Below are 20,043 nucleotides of genomic sequence, written 5' to 3' on the forward strand. Positions count from 1 at the left end.
ACAGCTAAGCAGGCCTAGGAAACAGCGCATTGATGAGATGAAAGAGCACTACATCATGTACACGCTCTCAAAAAAGTGCTTCAGTTTGGGACGTCAAATAGAGCAAAACTTCTGCATGGAAGGAAACCAGATTTGGCTGTCCTGGACCACTGAAGGCAGCCTGTGTTGTTAAGAAAATAACCTGCTTAAAGGGGAACAGCCACCGAATAGGTTCAGCAGCAAAATCAGTCACAGCCATAGTAGTAGAACTTTATTTATATACAGTTTTTCTTATACAATTCAAAGCAGTGAAAGGGTGCTATGGGGAAGGCTGGGAGGCCAGTCATGGAATAAGCAGACTTTATTGTTGGTGAGAGGGGCTGGGGAGGGGAGCCTAGAAAGTGGGGGTGCTGTCAGAAGCCTAGGAGCGGAGTAGAGGCCACCATCTTGTTTATCAGACATAAACTCTGTGTCATCAACAGGTAAATTCAGCAAGTGCAGTTTTTTTCCCCCTTAGGGACAGAAACACCTCCTAATTATTAGCACTAGCGAGCAAAGCACAGGTTGCGTCACGGGCATCTTTGGCAACGATCTGAGGAGAAGCAGAGGTGATCTGAGGGGGAGCATGGGCCACAGTGAGAGAGGAAGCAGGCTGAGATGAGGCCCTCCGAGGAGGATGTTGGAAACTTTAACGCAGCAACGGCATGGGCCGCTTGGGAAACAGGCACCCCTTCCAGCAGCAGCTCTGAGGCTCGGGACGGGCCCAGCAAAGCTGAACCCCACGGAGAGGGGGGGGCATGTCAGTAGGGTCTGGGAGGAGCGGCCACAAGGGCTTGCCACTCCTATTTCTTCACTTTGGCATCGTAAGTGCCTGCGTTCTTGTAGGCCGCCACGTAACCGCTGTTGTCCACGAGGTTCTCCCGGCCGCTCTTGCCTTTGCCCTTGCCGGTCTCGTCGAAGCGTTCCTTGTGGGAGCCGGTGTACTTAGACGTGTCGGTGAGTCTCTCTACTGCTCCCACCGCCTTGGCTTTCTGCCAATCACAAAACAGAGAGAGGACTTGGAGCATTTGTTCTCCCCTCTTAAAACACCCTCCCTTGAAATGCCGTTTCCGCCACCGCCTCCTATGCTACTGCCCGATACGAGAAACCGCATTATACCAAGTCAGATCATTGATCTATCTAGCCCTTTGAAGGGCAGCAGCCGCCCAAGTGCTCAGGCACAAGTCTTACCTGAGATACTTTTACTGAGAGGCTGGACCTGAACGTACATGAAGGTACGTTCTCCTGAACCAGACCGTCGGTCTATCCAGGCCAGTCTTGTCTACTCTGACTAGCAGCATCTCCCCACAGTCTCAGGCGGAGATCCTTCACGTCACCTACTACCTGATCTAAGAGCTACCAGGGATCAAACCTGGGACCTACTGCATGCCAGGCAGATGCTCTACCACTGAGCCACAGTCCTTCGCCCGAAAGCTCGGAGATACTTTCCAGGCTAGAGAGAGGAGGAAATGAGGGGCACAAAAGTTTGTGGGCTGGGATCCTGCATGGAGCTGCTGGAGGAGAGTAGCAGCATCTCTGTTCTAATCAATCATCTCGTGTGCTGTTCTGAATGTAAGCAGGGGCCAATGGTGGCAGCCCTGCATGTGAGCTGCCCCCTCCGTTCTTCCCTGTATCAGATCTACTGTTTGCCCTGCATCGCGGCCAATCAATTCTCTTTGTTTGTTTGCTTGTTTGTTTATTATATTTTTAACCCGCCCTCCCCACAAGCGGGCTCAGGGCGAGGTACCACATTGATTAAAATACAACATAAAAACAATAAACACAGCATAAAAACAGCAATCAATAAAACCATTCCAAGACGGGCACTCCTGCACTCTTGCCCGTCAGCGTACAAAAAGGGGACGGATTGATTACTGTACCCTTTTTCGGAGCAGCCAGCAGTGGACCCTCCATAACGCCTCATAGAGGGAGACCAGTGGAAGGCTCGGTGCTGATGGACTAAAATTAGCCTCCTTTAGCGTCCATGTAGCCTCTTTCCCACAATGCCCTGTTTCCTTCCACCAGCAGTTACTCACAGTAACGCCCAGGTTGGCTGGTTCTTTGCCAGCCACCAGTTGACAGATGGCCTCAAATGCTTCCTCCTTGCTCTTGTCCTTAAACTTCTTTGGGCCAAGCTCCTCCAAGGCCTTCTTAAATTCCTCCATGTTTATGGACCGGGAAGTCTTCCCTCTGGAATGGAATGGGCACAAGGGATTCAGAGCCAGTTTGGGGGAACATGGCCCCCTCTGGGGAGATGGCACTTACCTTCACCCCTCGGCCACTTGACCACTTTGGGGCTAAGGAAGAAGAAGAAATAAAGGAGAGAAAAACAGGAAATGTACGGGCATAATACCTGAAACTTACTTAGTTCTCAAGACATAGGATGGAATGATACACCAGCCCTCTTGTATTTCCAAATACATGAGTGTTGGGCAGCTGTCACACCAGCCACCGAACTGGTGGTGAGTTTTTTCATGTTCCCACATGACACTGTCCTCTATGCACATACCATCTACAGCTCTTTCCTCTCTCTCTCTCACACACACAAATCTGTTTTATTTTAAACCTGTACAAAAACCCCAGTGTTTCGTTTCCTGGGCAGGACACTATCAGCAGAAGCAGTTTCTTGGACCTGAAGGGGAAACTGTAATTGCAAGACTTCAGCGAAGAGCTAGTCCATTACCCATCAATTAAGGGCTACTCTCTTGCAACAATTAGCATAACAGAAGGGAATAGCTTTCCCCTTTAAAAAGGGGGAAGGGAATGTCCAAAGGTGCCTCTCTAAATAAGCGGGGGGGGGGGGGGGGTTAGTTTAAAGAAAGTGCAGCGTTATTCCTATGCAGCATTCGGCATGATCGTGGTTGTTTTTATTTTTAAAAAGAAGAGAACCCCCCACAATTAAACCTGCCTTTTGGTCATGGGGGAGAGAAGGGGATCGCTTCTCAAAATAAAAAATTAAATCTGGGTGGGTGGGTGAATGCTGAGGGTCATGGGAGACTGCAGTAGGGAGGCTTCAATGTACATCGGGTGGGAAAGCTAACACCAGCTAACAACAGAGAAAAAAACCCAGATTGTTCTCTGCTGTTCTCAATCGCAAGGGGGATTTCATACTCAGTTGCATTTGTAACCTGACCACCCACCCTGGTGTAGAAGCAGCCCAGTTTAACCTGAATGGGAAGGGACATTTGCAGGGACGGAAATTTGCAGTTCCCAGAGTGCATAACCCTTCCTTTCCCCACCGATTCTCCCCAGCAAATGCCCTCCCCAGCTGTTTTTTACAGAGAATTTCAGGGGATAATCAAGGAACGGAGAGCTTCCCACATCCATTGATTTTTCCCTATATACAAGCCCACCCCCCATGAGCAAAGCCAACATTCAATTCAGCCAGCTCCGAAAACAGAGTCCCTGCAAGTCTAGCTGCTGTTTGATAACATCACCTAAAGATTTGACAGACAAAGGGGAAACGGGCAAAATGTCAGAAGATCAGGAGTGTGCATGTCTTTTTTTCTGAGCATCGCATTAAGAGATAAGTGAAGCTGGCCCCACTGGGAACTGAAAAGGGAAGGGAGAGGACTGTGCACAGAAAGAAAAATAAAATCTAATCAGAGGCAATTCGGGCAGAGACCGGAGCACTGAAAAGGGATGTCCGATTTGACAGATACAAACTGCTGAATGAGGGGGAGGGAAACTCCATTTGGAACCTCGGTGGACTTTGGGGAGGAAACCATGGTTGGACCGGAGAACAGTTTCTGAGAGGGGAAAAAATACAGCAGAAGTAAACAAGAGTACATAGGAAAGAATAAAGCAAGAGTACAGAGGAAAGAATGAAAAGTCATGCCGGGAGGAGCACATGAAACTGCCTTGCATATTGGTTGGTCTATCAAGGTTAGTATTGTCTACTCTGATGGACAGCCAATCTCCAAAGTCTCAGGTAGAGGTCTTTGCATCACCTGCTACCTGATTCTGTCCACTGGAGATGCTAGGGACTGCACCTGGGACCTTCTACATGCCAATCACGCGCTCTGCCACTGAGCTACAGCCCTTCCCTACATCCAAGGCCCGCTGTGACTGGGACTTCTTTGGAAGCTTGATGTTTTTCTAGTTGTTCTGGGGGAAAGCGGACTGTGTCAAACTTTCTTAAAGATCGGCGCTAGAGGCTGTGCATTGGGACCACTTGGAAACTTTTGTTCAACTTTGTTTCCTTGAACAAGTGCGTTCCACTTCCCTTTCCCAGAAATTCAGGACAGATAACAAAACAGCCACCAAAGTAGGCCAGGAAACAAAGGGGACAGGAAGAGACACTTACTTCACCTTGCTGAAGACAATGTCCACGTCTGTGCTGGTGACCCCTTTCCCATCGATCACTTTGCAGTCCTTGCACAGCTTGGCCCAGTTCTTCCCATTCATCTCTTGCCCCGTCGCTTTGGTATCACCATAGACTGCAAACTTCCGGAAGCTCTCCTCCAGCGCCGCCATGTCTGTGCTCTCTGCCATGTTGATCTGAGGACATGTTCAGAAGTTCAGGAGTCACCTTGGACATTGCGTTCTAAGGCCCATCAACACATGACACCCCGAACCACCCTCAGCGGTTCACACAGTGGCTACGTTCCACAATGGCTGCAGTGCTTCTTCCTGCGTTGCCCTCCTAGTATCTAAGGGAGAAACTTCCCATTAACTGCTACCAGAAGCATCTATGGCACAGGTGTGGAGACTTCCCATATAATGTAGAAGACTTGAGAGGTAGGCGGTGTTGCGCATTACAGCACCTGCACAGGAAGACCACCTGCAAGTGTTTCTGCTGGGGGCTGCATCGTGTCCTGATCAGCCCCGAGAACTGATGGACCATCAAACCTGACTTTAAAGCAGGCCAACCCACCCAGAAGCTTCTCAAAGATCGGCCACACATTAAGCAGTTCCAATGCACTATTGCACAGAGAGGCCAACTCCCAGAAGGCACAAATCTGGCAGGGGGGATGGGGGGTGGGGTTCCTACCAAGAGGAAGGATAAATGAGGACAAAGGATGAAAAGCCATTTTCCCAGGGAAAGAGCTGAGGGGTCAAAGGGTAGAGCGTTGTGATCAAGAAGTAGAGCCGATAAGAAATGCTAATTTATCTAAGGTGCATAGTACGCTTTCTCTCTGACTAAGGAAATCTCAGGAGGGAAAAGGAACCAGAAAAAGCAGTCTGCAGGGTGTAGTAGTGCTGCTTTTGAGGCACAGAAAAACCTGGGATGGAAAATGAGTTAAAATTAGCTGCAATCCCAGTTCTTTCCTATTCCCTCCACTATATGAAAAAAATCCATCTGGCAACAAGCCAGAAGGGGAAAAAACACCAGTGGAAAACTGGTCAGTTGGCAATCCTTGCTAAGGCATATGAAGCACACTGCATGCTCTAAATGCAAAAACTTTAGTAGTCATATTAACGTTGTGGAACAGCTAAGATTCCCAGCACTGCCTTGGCAAATGCCAGAAGGTTTTTAAACAGCAATGATAGTCAATAAATATCATAAATATCATAAAAACCTGGTAATACAATAAATAGTTGCATATGTGACAATAAATATTTATAAAGACGGGCGCATACAATTAAACAACACCCTAGCTTAATAATACCATAGACCACATAGTCTTTCTGTTTCGCTTATATTCCTTGCCTGTGCGGGGAAAGCAGAATAAAAATTGAAAACAAACAGACAAATAAATAAATTATAGAAATGCTAGGGTAGAAGCTCCGGGGTCTTATTTGCACTTAGTCACTTTAAAAAGCCACTTGTATAAAGTTGTTTTAATATTATTTGTATACTATCTGTTTTTAACTGTATTTATGTAAACTGAAATGTTGTATTCCGCCCTGAGCCCGCCTGGCAGGGAGGGCGGACTAAAAATCTAATCTAATAAATAAATAAATAAATAGAAAATATATGTTATCAAGCTAACATTTCATATAGTTTTGAGCTTGCAGTTAATTCCTTTCTCCTGGCTGTGGTCCCACCACTCGATTTGCGTAGCGTTTCATCAGGGGAGCCTCTCTTGTTCATGTATTAGATTTTTGAAGGCAATACCTTGGTGGACAGAGTTTGTGGAAGATGTGGCACCCCTTCTGAGTGATGCTCTAGGAATTTCCTCTAATCGCTGTGCAAAAGACCAGAGAAACATGGGGAAATTCCTAGAGCGTTACTACGTAGGCTATTTTCCACCCATTATTTTTTCTGCTTCTCAGTTTCTCAAGGGTAGGAAACTGGGGCCGAGGACAGTGCTCTACCCACTGCTGAGCTCCACAATTTACCCGTCCCCCTCGCCTGCTGTGCCATCTGCTTCCACAAGCCCAGTTCTCACTGAAGCTGTGAACCTGGAAATGAGCTTTGCTAAGCTGATTGAAAGAACAATACAGGGAAAGGGCAGGGGAGGGGGAAATTTGTCAGACACGGGGAGGGTTCACTTTCACTCACCCGCATGTCCCTTTTACTCTAAAAATTAGACCCTTCCACCTCATTTTGTGCATGTAAGACACTACTTGAAACAAACAAAACTGTAAATAACATACCTAGTTGGGTCTTGGGAGGGGAGAAAAGGAGTTAGGATGTTAAAGGTCTGTAACTTTCAAAGAAGATTCTAGAAAGATGATCCTGTGGGGTGGACATCTCTTGACGTCTCCCTCCCCACATAAATCTGCTCAGGCATTACATTAGGACCAACCCGGGCAACGGACAGATGTTCTCACAGAGCCCCAAGACATTTGTCACAACACCGTCTGGAGAGTTCCTATCCGAGGCATCTGTTTCCCGGCAAGACTGGTCCAATGGGGAATTTTTGTCCATTTCTCAGGCACAGATGCCCTTAGCTGCCCCTCACTCTGGGCCTCTGCCAGGATCCACCCATGCCCAGGGCAGACTGTTAGGGCCCAAGCCAAGCTGGGGGTTTGCCAGGCCCCGGACCTTAGTTACAGCCTGACATTAAACATAAACAGACTCATGGGCTTGGCTGTTGGGGCGGCCACAGTTTGTGTTGCCTGGTGACGGTCGCTATGGGTGGGTCGTGCTACTTGGACGCTGTTGCTGTGGGAAGGCTGGTGTGGATTAGCATATGCACTTAACACCACACAAACATGCACATACACACACGTGGGACAACTTTTTTCTCTTCTGCACTCTTGGATCAAGGTGGCTTCTGGGAGGGAGCAAGAGGCGCAGAGACGCCACGGAGCGGGAGACAGTGACGATGAAAAGAGTGGATGTTAGGCATTCCACCATATACATATGTACGGAGGCATAGGCAGAAATGCACAAAGCAGGCGCGTGGATGAAAAACTGCAAACACAGGCAGGTAACACAAACCCACAAATTCAAAACTCAAATACAATGCCTCACTGGCATGGCCTAGGAACGTGCAGCGGTGGTGGAAAGTGTCATCAAGTTGCAGCTAACTTACGGTGACCCTGTAGGGTTTTCAAGGCAAGTGACAAACAGAGATAGTCTGCCATTCCTTGCCTCTGCATTAAGATTGTGGACGTTCTGGGTGGTCTCCAGTCCAAATACTAACCAAGACCGACCTAGCTTAGCTTCCAAATTCTGGTGAGATCAGGTGAGTTGGGCCATCCAGGTCAGGGCAAGGAATACATAAATCTCCATTATTAATCCATGCTAGGTAGAAAACAGGGAATCGGCCAGATGTGAACACATACAAAGATAAATTGATCTGCAATGCTATTCGTATTTAGGCAGACACAAATGTGCACTCTGTGTGCACCGGTCCAGAGATTAATTTCAAGGAAGAGACATGTATGGGCTTAAGGCTACCTGTTGCCCCGCACCCACGCACTTGGAAGCCTGCCTCTAATTCCATTTGAGTGAGAGTGAATGGTGGCGATTGCCTGATCAGCCAAAGGCACTATATGCTTGTTCAGAAGCATCCTCTTATTTATCTGTGTTTTCTAGGGCTCTATTTTGCCATTACAAACTGGTTTCCTAGATTGCATCTTACCAATTAAACCATGTCGTGCACACTAGTAAACCAATGGGTGCATGCATACGAATGCACAAGTATGAACTTATCCAGAGGCAGATACTCCAGACTTGGCTGAGATTTTTAGGTCAACGCACCGACTGGGATTTCATGAGATTCAAGAGCTTATCATTCTTCAGAGGGCCTCGAAGACTTGTTTATTCACCCAGGCCTTTGATATCTAAGACATAGCGGCTGGCAGTTATGATTTGCTGCCTAAAGATTTGTTTTAGATCCCATTTAAGCCATACTATTGATTTTATTATTTTATTATATTGTTGTAACTCGCTCGGAGAATGTGGCTATTGAAATGCAAAGGCGTCGCGCATTTGCTAATAAATAAATAAATGAATCCGGCATTGCTGTGTGCTCTCACGTTGGAGACGGCTCAGGCTGTAACATGCAGTGACCTACATGGAGTGGCCGTTCATGAATGCAAGGACAAAGACGTATTTTCAAGATTATAAGGGGGAAAATGGTGACGCACTAATGTGTCCCTAATTGATCCCATTCAGGGAGTGGAAGGGTCATTATCTTTAAAACAGATCTATGAAGGAGGCTAAACTGGAAATCGAGACTTTCCTAAAATTACTAGACAAGCCTCGCTGCTAAGAAGGAACTGGGGTCTCAGTTTTCCACATCCAAGCCCAACATTAGCCCTGTATATATGGCAAAATTCTTTACAGGCAACACACAGGGAGGGAGAGAGGGGTCATACCGACTGACCCCTCCTCACCAATGCATGTTCAGTCTAATGTTGGCACATAGCCTGTGCCAGTGATTCCATTGTGGTCCCCGTGGGTACCATGGTAGCACCAACGTATTTCAGTGTAGGAGTCCATGCTGGTTTCCTTTACTTCAAGAGGAGCAGGAAGTGCCTCAGAAGATCCCATCTCCTTCAGGTCTACAAGGAGCACCCATTCAGAAAAAGCCCCCTCCCCTTATTAGGGTTGCCAGCCCTTGTTCTATCTCTCATTTATCTCCCTTGGTTGGCAACCAACAGGAGGATCAAGGGGCAGATCTATGCAAGAACAGCAAACTGTGATACCACCATATTATTTCTGGCAGAAAAAAACAGAAATGTCACCATATTGTGTGGCGCTCTAAGCATCCCCCCAATTTCTATGCTTCTATCAAATTCCAAAAGTGCCCACATGTTTAAGAAAGGCAAGGAACCTCTGAATAGGGTTACCAGTCTGTCACTGGCTACCCTTAGATTTCCAGCGGTGGAGCCTGGGAAATGGCATAATCAATGATGTGATGTCATTTCCAGGCAAAAATCCGGAAGTGACATCAGACCCACTCCACAAATATCCTAGGAATCCCACAAATCTCTATAGTAACGACCATAGAGATCAGTAGAATTCCTAGAGTATTTCAGTAGCCTGTAAACATCCCTTCTGGGTTTTGCCCCAAAATGATATGATGTCAGCAAAGCCAGTCGCCCTCCTTTTTGCTTCCCAGCAACAAACTGGTTGGCAGCAGGCAATTGGGTGCAGCAGAGGTAAATTGCCTACTGCCTAGGGAAAAGGGCATTCACATGAAAAACTTAAGTTATGACTAAATGTGGTTAAGAAATCAACTTCAGATCCTGACTTCACAGACCCCCCAACTAACCACAATTAATGGAATGGCCAGTGTTCAGACAATCCCAGTAACCATACTTAGTTGAATGAAACCAGGGTTTTGTACAATCACTGAACCAAATCAATGTGTAAAGCAGAGAGGTTTGCCCAAGAAGTAACAGCCTTTCAGATCAACTAGCAAAACTGTGTATTCACACACACACACACACACCCCAAGTGTATAAGGCACATAAGATAACCCTTAACACTCAGGAGGACTAGAGTTCCCAACACTCCCTCAGCAAATATCAAAATATTTGCGAGGTGGTTCCTGGGAGGGGATGGGGTGGGGAGGATGTGGTGTCATTTCCAGGTGGCATTCTAGGCTGCTTCCCGCTGCTCTCTATGGTTTTGGGTGGCAGTGCAGAGTGCTGTGAAGTCATCGTTGGCTTATGGCGACCCCCTGCTGGGGTTTTCAAAGCAAAAGACTGACTGAGGCAGTTTGTCTTTGCCTGCCTCTGCAACCCTCGTCTTCACTGGAAGTCTCCCATCCAAATATTAACCAAGGTCAACCCTGCTTAGCTTCCTGGATCTGACGAGGCTTGCCTGGGCTATCCAAGGCAGGGCTAGTAGAGACTTGGAGGTGGCAGAGAGTGCCCTCAGGTCATGGCAGAGGCTTAATGAGATATTATTTACCAGATGATGTTATTACCCCCATGCCATGAAAACTTCAACTACATTTTTCCATATATTAAGCATCTATTAAAGAGACAAAGTATTTTTCTCCAGGACTGTTGGCAACCCATGGCATTGGTCTACTGCACACTTATGGACACATGACTGCCTTCATATTTTTAGGCATTTCGTACTGGGAAACGCCACCGTAAACACAAGCAAGCACAACTGTCACAGAAATTGTGAAATAGCCTGTTAGAGAAGAGCAGCCTTCAGAGATTCCAGATTCTTTCACATCACCAAAATAGGTCAGTTGTTGTGCATGGCTGGCTTGTTGCACTCTCTCCAGAGAACTCAGATACAAAATTCACATGATTTGATCACGAAGCATTCAATGTTTTCTTCCCCTAAGTGAGGGATATTTGGTTGAAGAAAGGCACCTTCCTCCAATGAAAGACTCTTTGTTTAGCAGAAGGAAAGTGCATTCGTGAAATGTATTAATGTATTAATTACAGGGCTCATTTCGAGGGGGAATGCGCAGGAACGCAGTTCCGGCAGTTCCCCAAAGAGGTCACATGTCAGGTGGCCCCACCCACCTGACTCTCGGTCATTTTGGGCCCATTTCAGCCTGGATTGGGGCCGAAACAGCCCGGATCGGGTCTCTGACGGGTGGTGGATCACTCTCCCACTCAGCAGCAGTCCAATCCTGACCATTTTGGGCCCAATTTTGGCCCTGAATGGCAAGGATTGGGTGAAAAACAGCCAGGATAGGTGATGTCAGGGGGTGTGGCATATGCAAATCAGTTATGCCAATGACACACGTCCGGTGATGGCAAGGGGCATGGCATACGCTAATGAATTATGCTAATGAGTTCCTCCAGCTCTTTTTCTAGGAAACGACCCCTGATTAATTACAATGGTGCTAAAATCCAATGAAAACCTTGGGTTCTTCACCCATAAAATCCAAATGCAATTATGGCCTCTCAAGGCAGGAGCCTTTCAACAGAAGCGACATCATACAAAAATACAGCATCACATTTACTATACACAGAAAAAAAAACTGATGGAAAAGAAAGCAAGATCCAAATTAAAATTAAATTTTGCAGGACACGTTTCAACTCAACCGCCCTAAGCAGTTCTGTTGCGCCTACTTTAAAAGCAGTTCCATAACTGCAGAATGGACTGGCCTTATCTATTGCGGCCTGCATCAATGCAACCACTTTGAAAGCAGATTTTACATCCTGCAGTTATGGAACAGCTATTGAAATAGACAGATCAGCTGAAGAGACCTTAATGTATTCGGCAAATTTAATTTTAATTTGGAAGCATGTATGTATATTTTATAAGCACACCCAGTTTTATGTTCCACATTTGTATAATTGTGGCTTTTAAGGGGTGATGTTTGGAAATAGGATACTGGTACATATGGAATCAATGTTTGCCATTAGATTTTAATAGCATTGCGATAATAAGCTGCACATTTCAATCTGCAGAAAAACTATTTCGATATGAAAATACAGTTTCCTGACCTTTGTTTGTGTATCACAGTGTACTGCTCATTTCAAGTGGGCAGCTGTGTTGGTCTGTAGTTGAAAAGCGAGATTTGGGTCCAGTAGCACCTTAAAGACCAACGAGATTTCCAGAGTATGAACTTTCAAGAGTCAGATATCTGACAAAGGGAGTTTTGACTCTGGAAAGCTCAAATCCTAGAAATCGACTCGGTCTTTAAGATGATACTGGACCAGAATCTTGCTAATGTACTGACAGGGATATATTTGTGGAGAGAGACAGAGAGAAAGGACAGGTTGTGGAGCAGAAACAAGGGTAGCCCCAAAATACCCAAGACTTAACAGATTCTCTCCCTTCCACCATGCAAATATCAGAAACCAGCATAAGATTAAATATAGGCACTGCAAGGAGATTGGAACATACATAGAAACTCATAATGTGCAGATGTGATTCTTGCAAACTAGCAGGTGGGGTTAGGGTAGAAACCTCTTTTCTTGTGCTACGGCTTCTGTGCTTTTAAGAACACCAGTGACCCACAGAAATTCTACGTTTGTAGCTTTACAGCTTCTCTGCTTCTGTCAGGTTTCTGACTACCCCACAATTCTCTCAGTGCAATCCTAAGAAGAGTTACTCCAGTCTAAGCCCATTGAGTTCATTTAGAGTGGTGGCAGCCGTTCATGACTGAGCATTCCTCTCCGTACACAATTCCGTCACACGGAAAATTAGATGGCAAGGATAATAGCTCCAAACTAGACTTCTCCCTTGCATGTAACTTGCTTAGGATTGGACCGGGGAGGAAATTAAAGACACCAAGGCACGTCCAAACAGGTCTTTCATTGTGTTTCAAACCATGCGTCTTCCAGAGGTGTGGTCTCAAATGTTATTTCAGGCCAAGGCAAACTATCTGGGTCCACACCTATGGTGAAAGGATCTTAATGACCACTCCATTCAGAAGATGAAGAAAGAACAGAATGGAATGAGGATCAAACTGCATTTGACCTGGTTTGTGGTCTTTTGAGGTCTGGGAGAAAAACATGGTATGAAGCTGGGAGATCTTTTAAAAAGATTTTTCCCCCAAAAAATCTTTCAGGGATTCCCGCCCCCCTCCCAAGACTATGGAATATAAAGCTGGGAGATCTTTTAAAAAGATTTTTTCCCCAAAAAATCTTTCAGTGATTTCTCCCCCACCCTCCCAAGACTATGGAATATAACAACAACATTCGATTTATATATTGCCCTTCCGGACAACTTAACACCCACTCAGAGCAGTTTACAAAGTCAGTGTTATTATCCCGTGAGGTGGGTGGGGCTGAGAGAGCTCTGAGAGAGCTGTGACTGACCCAAGGTCACCCAGCTGGCTTCAAGCAGAGGAGTGGAGAATCAAACCTGGCTCTCCAGATTAGAGTCCTGCCGCTCTTAACCACTACACCAAACTGGCTCCTGGTTCAATCCCTTCTGTGGTGTGAAGCATGCTGTGTGACCTTGGAACAGTCACACTCTCACATCCTAACCTACCTTACAGGGATCTTGTGTGGGGTAAAATGGAAGAGGGGAGACCAAGGAACACCACTATGAGCTCCTTGGAAGGGCAGGATAAAAAGGTAGTTATCTTAACCGTCACTCCGGAGCAGACATTTGCCATGCAAGGGAAACCATATAAGTACCTGTATGGTATCTGTGTCCTGACCTGGATAGCCCAAGTGAGCCTGATCTCGTCAGATCTCAGAAACTAAGCAGGGTTGGCCTTGGTTAGTAATCAGATGGGAGACCTCCAATGAAGACCAGGGTTGCAGAGGCAGGCCATGGCAAACCACCTCTGCTAGACTTTTGCCATGAAAACCCTGCCAGGGGTTGCCATAAGTCAGCTGTGACTTGAGGGCACTCTCCACCATGATATTTGTATCCAGGGTGCAGCTAGCTGCTCCGGGTGTGGGTTTGCATTGGGGAAAGAGTGTGGGAGAGGGAAAGGATGGGTTGGCATCCCCTCTGTCCCCAGCTCCATCCAAACCAGTGTGCCCTGCATTTTAAAACGTGAACCAACCAACCCAAGGAGATCCCTTTCCATCTGGCCCCACGATCTTGAACGTCAGCAACAGATATTTGGGACTGATAAAACCTGATCTCTCTCACAGCTGAGTCACATCAGGCAGCATTCTTCCCACTCTGGAGCGCTGTCTGTAGCCGCTCGAGATGGAAGTGCTGGATTCTGCATCAAGAAGGCGGCTTCAGAACTCAGAAGGCTCTACACAAAGATGCCCGATCAGCACTTCAAAAGCAACAGTGGGCTTGTGTGCACACTCTGGCTACAGTCCAGCCGAGCGTAAAGCACACTTAAGCTTTGCCAAAATCAATAGGCTTAAAGTGCACTTCATTCTGTGCTGGATAACAGCCATTCTGTTATCCTTGCAATTACCTCCAGGAGATAGTCTCATGCCGGTGTGAACACAAAACCATTTGAATTGTAGAGAACGCTGGATAGCTGCCCCGGACTGCTCCATTTCAGCCTCAGCCCAACCCGAAGGATGCTGCAGAACCACCTGGTTCTGGCACCTGCTTGCTAAACTAGACTGCTTGGTTGTGAGAGTCAAGTGGCACCTTAAAGAATAATCACATTTGTTCCATCTCAAGCAGAGTTCACTTCAGCAGATGCAATAGAGTATAAATCCATCCATACTGATTTATGTACACAACAGAAAGGGGGGAGGGGTGTTACAAAGAGGGGGCAGGTCAAAACAAGATCCAGTCCGAAGAGAAGTTCACACTGCATAGGTGTGAAACAGTCAGCCACTGTTGGAGAGGCAAAGTGTAAAAGGGTGTTTCCCAACCAGGGTTCTACAGTACACAGTTAGAGGTCTCATGAGAAATCATGGAATAATTTTAAAAAATGTTTGAAATACCATGAAAAATTCCAAGTATCCTTTAAAATATCACAATTACTAAGGTTATATGTAATTCTATTGTAACTGTATTGTGTCTGTGTTCCTTTGGTATTATTACAGAGGATCAACAATACAAATGACAACAATTTAGCAGTAATCGAATTGCGTGCTCCTTGCCATCAACTTTTTCTAGCCTGTAAATGTTTTCATAGGTAGGGGTTCCTCAGGATTTGAAAAATTATTTTAGAGGTTCCTCTATGGAAAAAAGGTTGGGAAAAAAGTTTACACCAGTGTAAAACAGTGTGGGATGGAATGAGATCAGCCAACAGAACAGAATGTTGCAGAGGTCTAGCTGGAATAATTAACACCTGCAAAGGGTGGGATACACAGAAATATTAATACCAGTTTGCACCTGCTAGACTGAATCCTAAAGCCAGCAACAGAAGGGGGGTGCTATTGTGTTTGCAGTCCCATTGGAATTAAGGAGCAAAGTATTTTCTCTTGTCACTGAAGGCATCCGAAGTTGTATTTCATTCTACCAGCTTTTGTGTCAGTTTTCCATATGAGATTGAACCCGGGGCCTTCTGTAGGCAAAGCAGATGCTCTATTGCTGAGCCACAGCTCCACCCCATCTCCTTTACAGCAGCAGCCAGGGTGCCAGCTGCAGCCTCTCCTCAAAGAGCAAGACTAGGGCCAAGCTACAAGTGATGAATGACACAGGCTGGACACTTCTCAGCTTCCCTCAAGTTTTGATGGGAAATGTAGGCATCCTGGTCTTGCAGCTTGGCTCTCCGACTGCTGTCCAATGGACTTTTCAACTGTCACTTGTCCAACATTCCGCCAAGCTGCCTACATTTCCCATCAAAACTTGAGGGAAGCTGGCAAGTGTCCAACCTGTGTCATTCGTCACTTGTAGCTTGGCCCTTAGCCAAAAGAAGCCATACTCTTATCACATGTGGGTTAGATTACCGTAATGGTGTGGTACGTGGTGCTGCCCTTAGAGACAGATAGAAAGCATCAATGGGCACAAAATGGAACAGACTGCTGACCCGCACCAGTTAGGAAGAACATGTTTCACCACACCCAAGACAACAGAAGGACATTCTGCTTCCAATTCAAAGTGTTTACCTATTACTTTTAAAGCTTTAAACGGCTTCAGACTGTATTATTACCCTAAACAGCCTCTGACATGCTTTATTTCCTTTCAAGCCCTAAATGGCTTGGGATCAGGGTACATAAAGGACCCTCCACTCTTGTACATATACCCAGCAGTTCATATAATATTCAGAGGCCCTGCTGTACCCTCCTGGGTAAAGCATGCTGCCTTCTCTGCCGTGGCCCCTCAGTGATGAATGTTCTCAGCTGTTCACATAGCACTGAGTCTCTTGAGTTTTCAGCATCAAATGAAAACATATTTGTGCTCCCAAGATTCACCAACTGTATGCTTTTGCCAATTTCTTTTCCCCTCTCCTCTTTTTGAAGTCACCTGCTGAATGGTTTGGGGGGGGGGGATGTCTTTTCATATGGCCTGCCTGTTTGTTTGATGACACTGGGTTTCTTAATGTGTTGCTGTGGTTTTCATTCTGCCACTCCAAAAAAGCTGCTATTAACAATGTCTTTAAATTCTTCTATTTATTTATTGTGTTTTTAACTTTGTTTGGAAGGTGTTTTGAGAACTTCTTGTGTGAAGGACAAGGTGGAGGTTTTCCAGACAACCTCTCACCCTCAAGATCTTGGTGGATTTGTGAAGGTCTGCCATGATTTTATCTGTTCATAGCAACTTACGACATCGTTCTCATATCCTCACAACAACAACTTTGTGAGACAGAGTGGGCTGAGAGAAAGCGACGGGTTCAAGGTCACCCAGCAAGCTTCCCTGGCAGAGCGGGGATTCGAACCTGGGTCTCTCAGATCCTAGTCGGATCTGTGGCTCACCGGCAGAGAATCTACCTTGTATGCAGAAGGTCCCAAGTTCAGTCCCCAGCATCTCCAGTTAAAAGGACCCAGGCAGTTAGGGGATGTGGTAGAACTGTGCCTGAGACCCTGCAGAGCAGCTTCCAGTCTAAGTAGACAATACTGACCTAGATGGACCAAGGGTGTGATTCAGTATAAGGCAGCTTTGTGTGTCTGTGTCGTGTCTTTGTTTGGAGGTTGGACTAGATGACCCTAGAGGTCCCTTCCAACCAGGGTTTTTTTTTTAGCCGGAACGTGGTGGAACGAAGTTCCGGCACCTCTTGAAAATGGTCACATGGCTGGTGTCCCTGCTCCCTGATCTCCAGACAGAGGGGAGATTAGATCGCCCTCCATGCTGCTGGCGAGCCACCAGCCATGTGACCATTTTCGCTGAGGGTGATAAACTTTAAAAAAAACTCCCCCCTTGTTCCAGCTGACCCAAAGTGATGTCATTGCGCAGTCCTGGGAACGTGCATGCACTTTGCGCGTGCGCATGTGGTACCAGGGGCACCATCTCCCGCCAGGAGTTGCCCCCTGTGCTGGCGACCCACTGAGTTCCACCACCTCTTCCCCCCACCCCCAAAAGCCCTGCTTCCAACCCTATGATTCTATGATTCTAACCTCTGCACCATACTGGCTCTCAGATCTCTCCAGATCTCTTACAGTTTGCCCAATGTTCTGCCTTATGCCAAATCAGACCATCAGCCCATCAAAGTCAGTATTGTCTACACAGACTGGCAGCAGCTTTCCAGGGTCTCAGGTGGGGGTCTTTCACATCACCTCGTGCTCCATTCTTTTTTAACCAGAGGTGCCACGGATATAACTTTTTGCATGCAGAACAGATGCGCTTCCATCGAGCCACAGCCCCGAACCTCCACAGCCCTTCCGCTTAATTATAAGAGGGTGTCCTCTAGCCCAGAAGAAGGTCAGCGGGACGCAAAGGAGACCCTCTTGCCAACCTTGCTTCTGCCAGCCTGCAAATGCAGGCAAGCACAACAGTGTGGCACAGGAAAAGGTTGTTTAGGCACATGAATCTCCTTGCATTTCTATCACGCTCTTTATTGGCGTACATGGCGCACTGTTAACAGATGAGGGCATAGTGGTTAGAATGTCAGACTAGGATCTAGGAGAGCTGGGTCTGAGTTCACACACTGCCACGGAAGCTTGTTGGGAGACCTGAGCCATTCGCTCTCAGCACAACCTACCTCACAGGGTTGTTGTCGCACATATGGAACAGAGGCGGGAAGAACAACGTTGTAAGTTGCTTTAGAGAGTATAGCAATCTATAAATATCGGCAGACTTAAAAATAGGTCTAAAAAATGGAAGAGAGCCAGTGTTTTAGTACCAAGTGGGCATCCAAGGCAGACTGGATTCCTTATCCACAGCAGTATAAAGAAAGAACAAAGGTTTCTATACTTCTGTACCCCCAAATCATATACCACCACCACTGAGAGGCAGCCCCCTACAAGATGCCCATCTTAGTGGGCCACTGGTCAATTTCTGATGGACTACCAGCTCTGCTGGTTTATTTATCTGAATCCCACTTTGCCCACCATAGCCGACCACTGGCCATTTTCTGATGGACTACCAGCCCAGCTGATTTTATGTATTTATTTATCCATATCCCACTTTGCTCCCTAATAGGGAGGGATGAAAGCAGCTGAGAACTCTGCCCTCCCCTACATTTTACCCTCACAACCCTGCGAAGTAAGTTCAGCTAAGAGACTGGCCCAAGATCACCCAGGAAGACTCCAAGGTAGCAGATTCGAACCCAGGGCTCCCAATCCGGCCCTCTACAACAGACTGGTGTTGGGATTCTTGCAAAGATTGCTGGACTCAGCAGACCACAGTCGGATCCGAGCCAATCTCGAACAAGAGCGCCGCTTCGCAAATTTCAAAACGCAGCCGTGGGTTGGGGGGGGGGAGGCAGGAGGCATTCTAGTAAACAACGAAAAGGCCCTCCAGGCTGATGTCCGCCGCCCCTACAGCAGTCAAGGCAGGCATCGGATTCAGCTACAGACACGGACAATGCACGCACACAAAAATGCATCAAATGAAACATGTTCAAAAAGCCCCTCTTTTTTTTTGCATCTTCCAGATATGCAATTAACAACGTGCGCACTCAGTATTTTAAAAAATCTCGCTTGCTTTCAATATGACATGACCAGAAGCAGAGACATGCTCGACGGTGGGGATCTGTCAGCCGTGGCGAGCTAGGGAGTCAACGCAAAGCCGGGGCAGACCCAGCCGCACCCTTGCATTCACACGACTGCACCCTAAAGGGCGCTGAAGGGAGCAACGATCGCCCCGCTCTACGCCGATTCTAATTCATAACTACGCGTGTGGAACCGGGCGGAAATCGTTAATCCGCATTAGTTAATCCAGAGCAAAAAAATGCTTGCATTGCCCAAGAACTGCATCGCTCCCTCTCCTTCCCCCTTCCTAGCGCTGCGGCATCCTTCAGTAGCTTTCCAAGGCGGGAGCAGGACCGGCGCGCAAAGACGCCTGGGCAGGTTGCACGCTGCGCGAACGGGAAGGGAGCGCGCAGGCCCTCCGGCCCCGCACTGCACGCCGGCGCGACCCCAGCGCGGCTCCCCTTGGCGCTCCTTACCCTGTTCGCTGCCTCCGCGGCGCGCCGTGCAAAAGAGCGAGGGCTGGAGAGGCGCTGCGCTGAGGTCGGGGCGCGGCCGGGCTGTTGATTCGCGTCTCCATAGAGACCGCAGTGACACAGCGGGGGGGAGGGGGAGGGACGGGGGGAGGGGAGAGCCAAGGCCCCTCCCCCTCCCTGGGCTGGACGCAGGCGCCGGAGAGGCCCCCCCACAACCGTTGCAAAAGGACAGCGAGCGCCCTGCCGGGCTTGCAGCCAAATGGGCCATTAGCGCAGGGACGGAATAGCAGCGGGGCGAGATGGATGGCATCGCGGGGAGAGGAGGGGGCGCCTGGCCCTCCCCGACGCCCCTCCGCGCTCCCCAGGCCCGGATCGCAGGGCGTGGACGCTCCGGCTGTCTGCGCGTAATGCCTTCCTCCGCTTTGGAAGCGCGCGGAGGCTCCCAGCAATAGCAAGCTTCCGATCCAGTTGCACTGTACGGTGGCACAGGGTTATTGTACCCGACACCCTTGGCTTGGACTCGGAGCCCATAGCCTAGAGATCCAGTTGGTCTCTAAGGTGCTACTGAACCTAAAAATCGCTCTTCTGCTGCAGACCAACACGGCCACTCACCTGAAACTATTCCCCATCAAGGGGATTTTTTTTTAGATCTGATGATAGTCCTGCATTCTCAAAGATTTTTTTCTTCTCCAATCCAGAAAAATTCAAAAGCTTTGCACCCTGCCGGGAGTGGATATTTATTTTACTTATACCTTTCCCCCCAATTAGGACCCAATGTGACTTATGTAAATATCCTCTCCTCAATTGTAGCCCCACAACAACCCTGTGGGTTAGG

The 20,043-nt window shown here is 47.5% G+C and overlaps 1 protein-coding gene across 2 annotated transcripts; it reads right to left on the reverse strand.

Moving 5' to 3' along the window:
- Positions 1-235: 235 nt before the first annotated feature.
- Positions 236-19,286, reverse strand: TPPP3 (tubulin polymerization promoting protein family member 3). 2 transcript variants are annotated; one of them, XM_055000179.1, is made up of 4 exons: positions 19,212-19,286; positions 4,325-4,518; positions 2,055-2,208; positions 236-1,010 (listed from the first exon to the last, which is right to left on the reverse strand). In XM_055000179.1, exons 2-4 carry the CDS (start codon positions 4,510-4,512, stop codon positions 822-824), a joined length of 531 nt encoding a protein of 176 aa, XP_054856154.1. In that variant the 5' UTR covers positions 4,513-4,518; positions 19,212-19,286; the 3' UTR covers positions 236-821. The 2 variants fall into 2 exon arrangements, with proteins under 2 accessions (XP_054856154.1, XP_054856153.1); XM_055000178.1 differs by lacking the exon at positions 19,212-19,286 and adding an exon at positions 6,562-6,655.
- Positions 19,287-20,043: the final 757 nt, after the last annotated feature.

This window comes from Eublepharis macularius, chromosome 16 (assembly GCF_028583425.1).
Source record: "Eublepharis macularius isolate TG4126 chromosome 16, MPM_Emac_v1.0, whole genome shotgun sequence".
Taxonomy (NCBI): domain Eukaryota; kingdom Metazoa; phylum Chordata; class Lepidosauria; order Squamata; family Eublepharidae; genus Eublepharis; species Eublepharis macularius.

Coding starts and splice junctions, on each gene's coding strand:
- TPPP3 (XM_055000179.1), bottom strand. CDS start 4,512: ATGGCAGAGAGCACAGACATGGCGGCGCTGGAGGAGAGCTTCCGGAAG. Junction 2,209..4,324: donor ATTGTCTTCAGCAAGGTGAA/GTAAGTGTCTCT, acceptor ATTCCATTCCAG/AGGGAAGACTTCCCGGTCCA. Junction 1,011..2,054: donor CAGCCAACCTGGGCGTTACT/GTGAGTAACTGC, acceptor TGTGATTGGCAG/AAAGCCAAGGCGGTGGGAGC.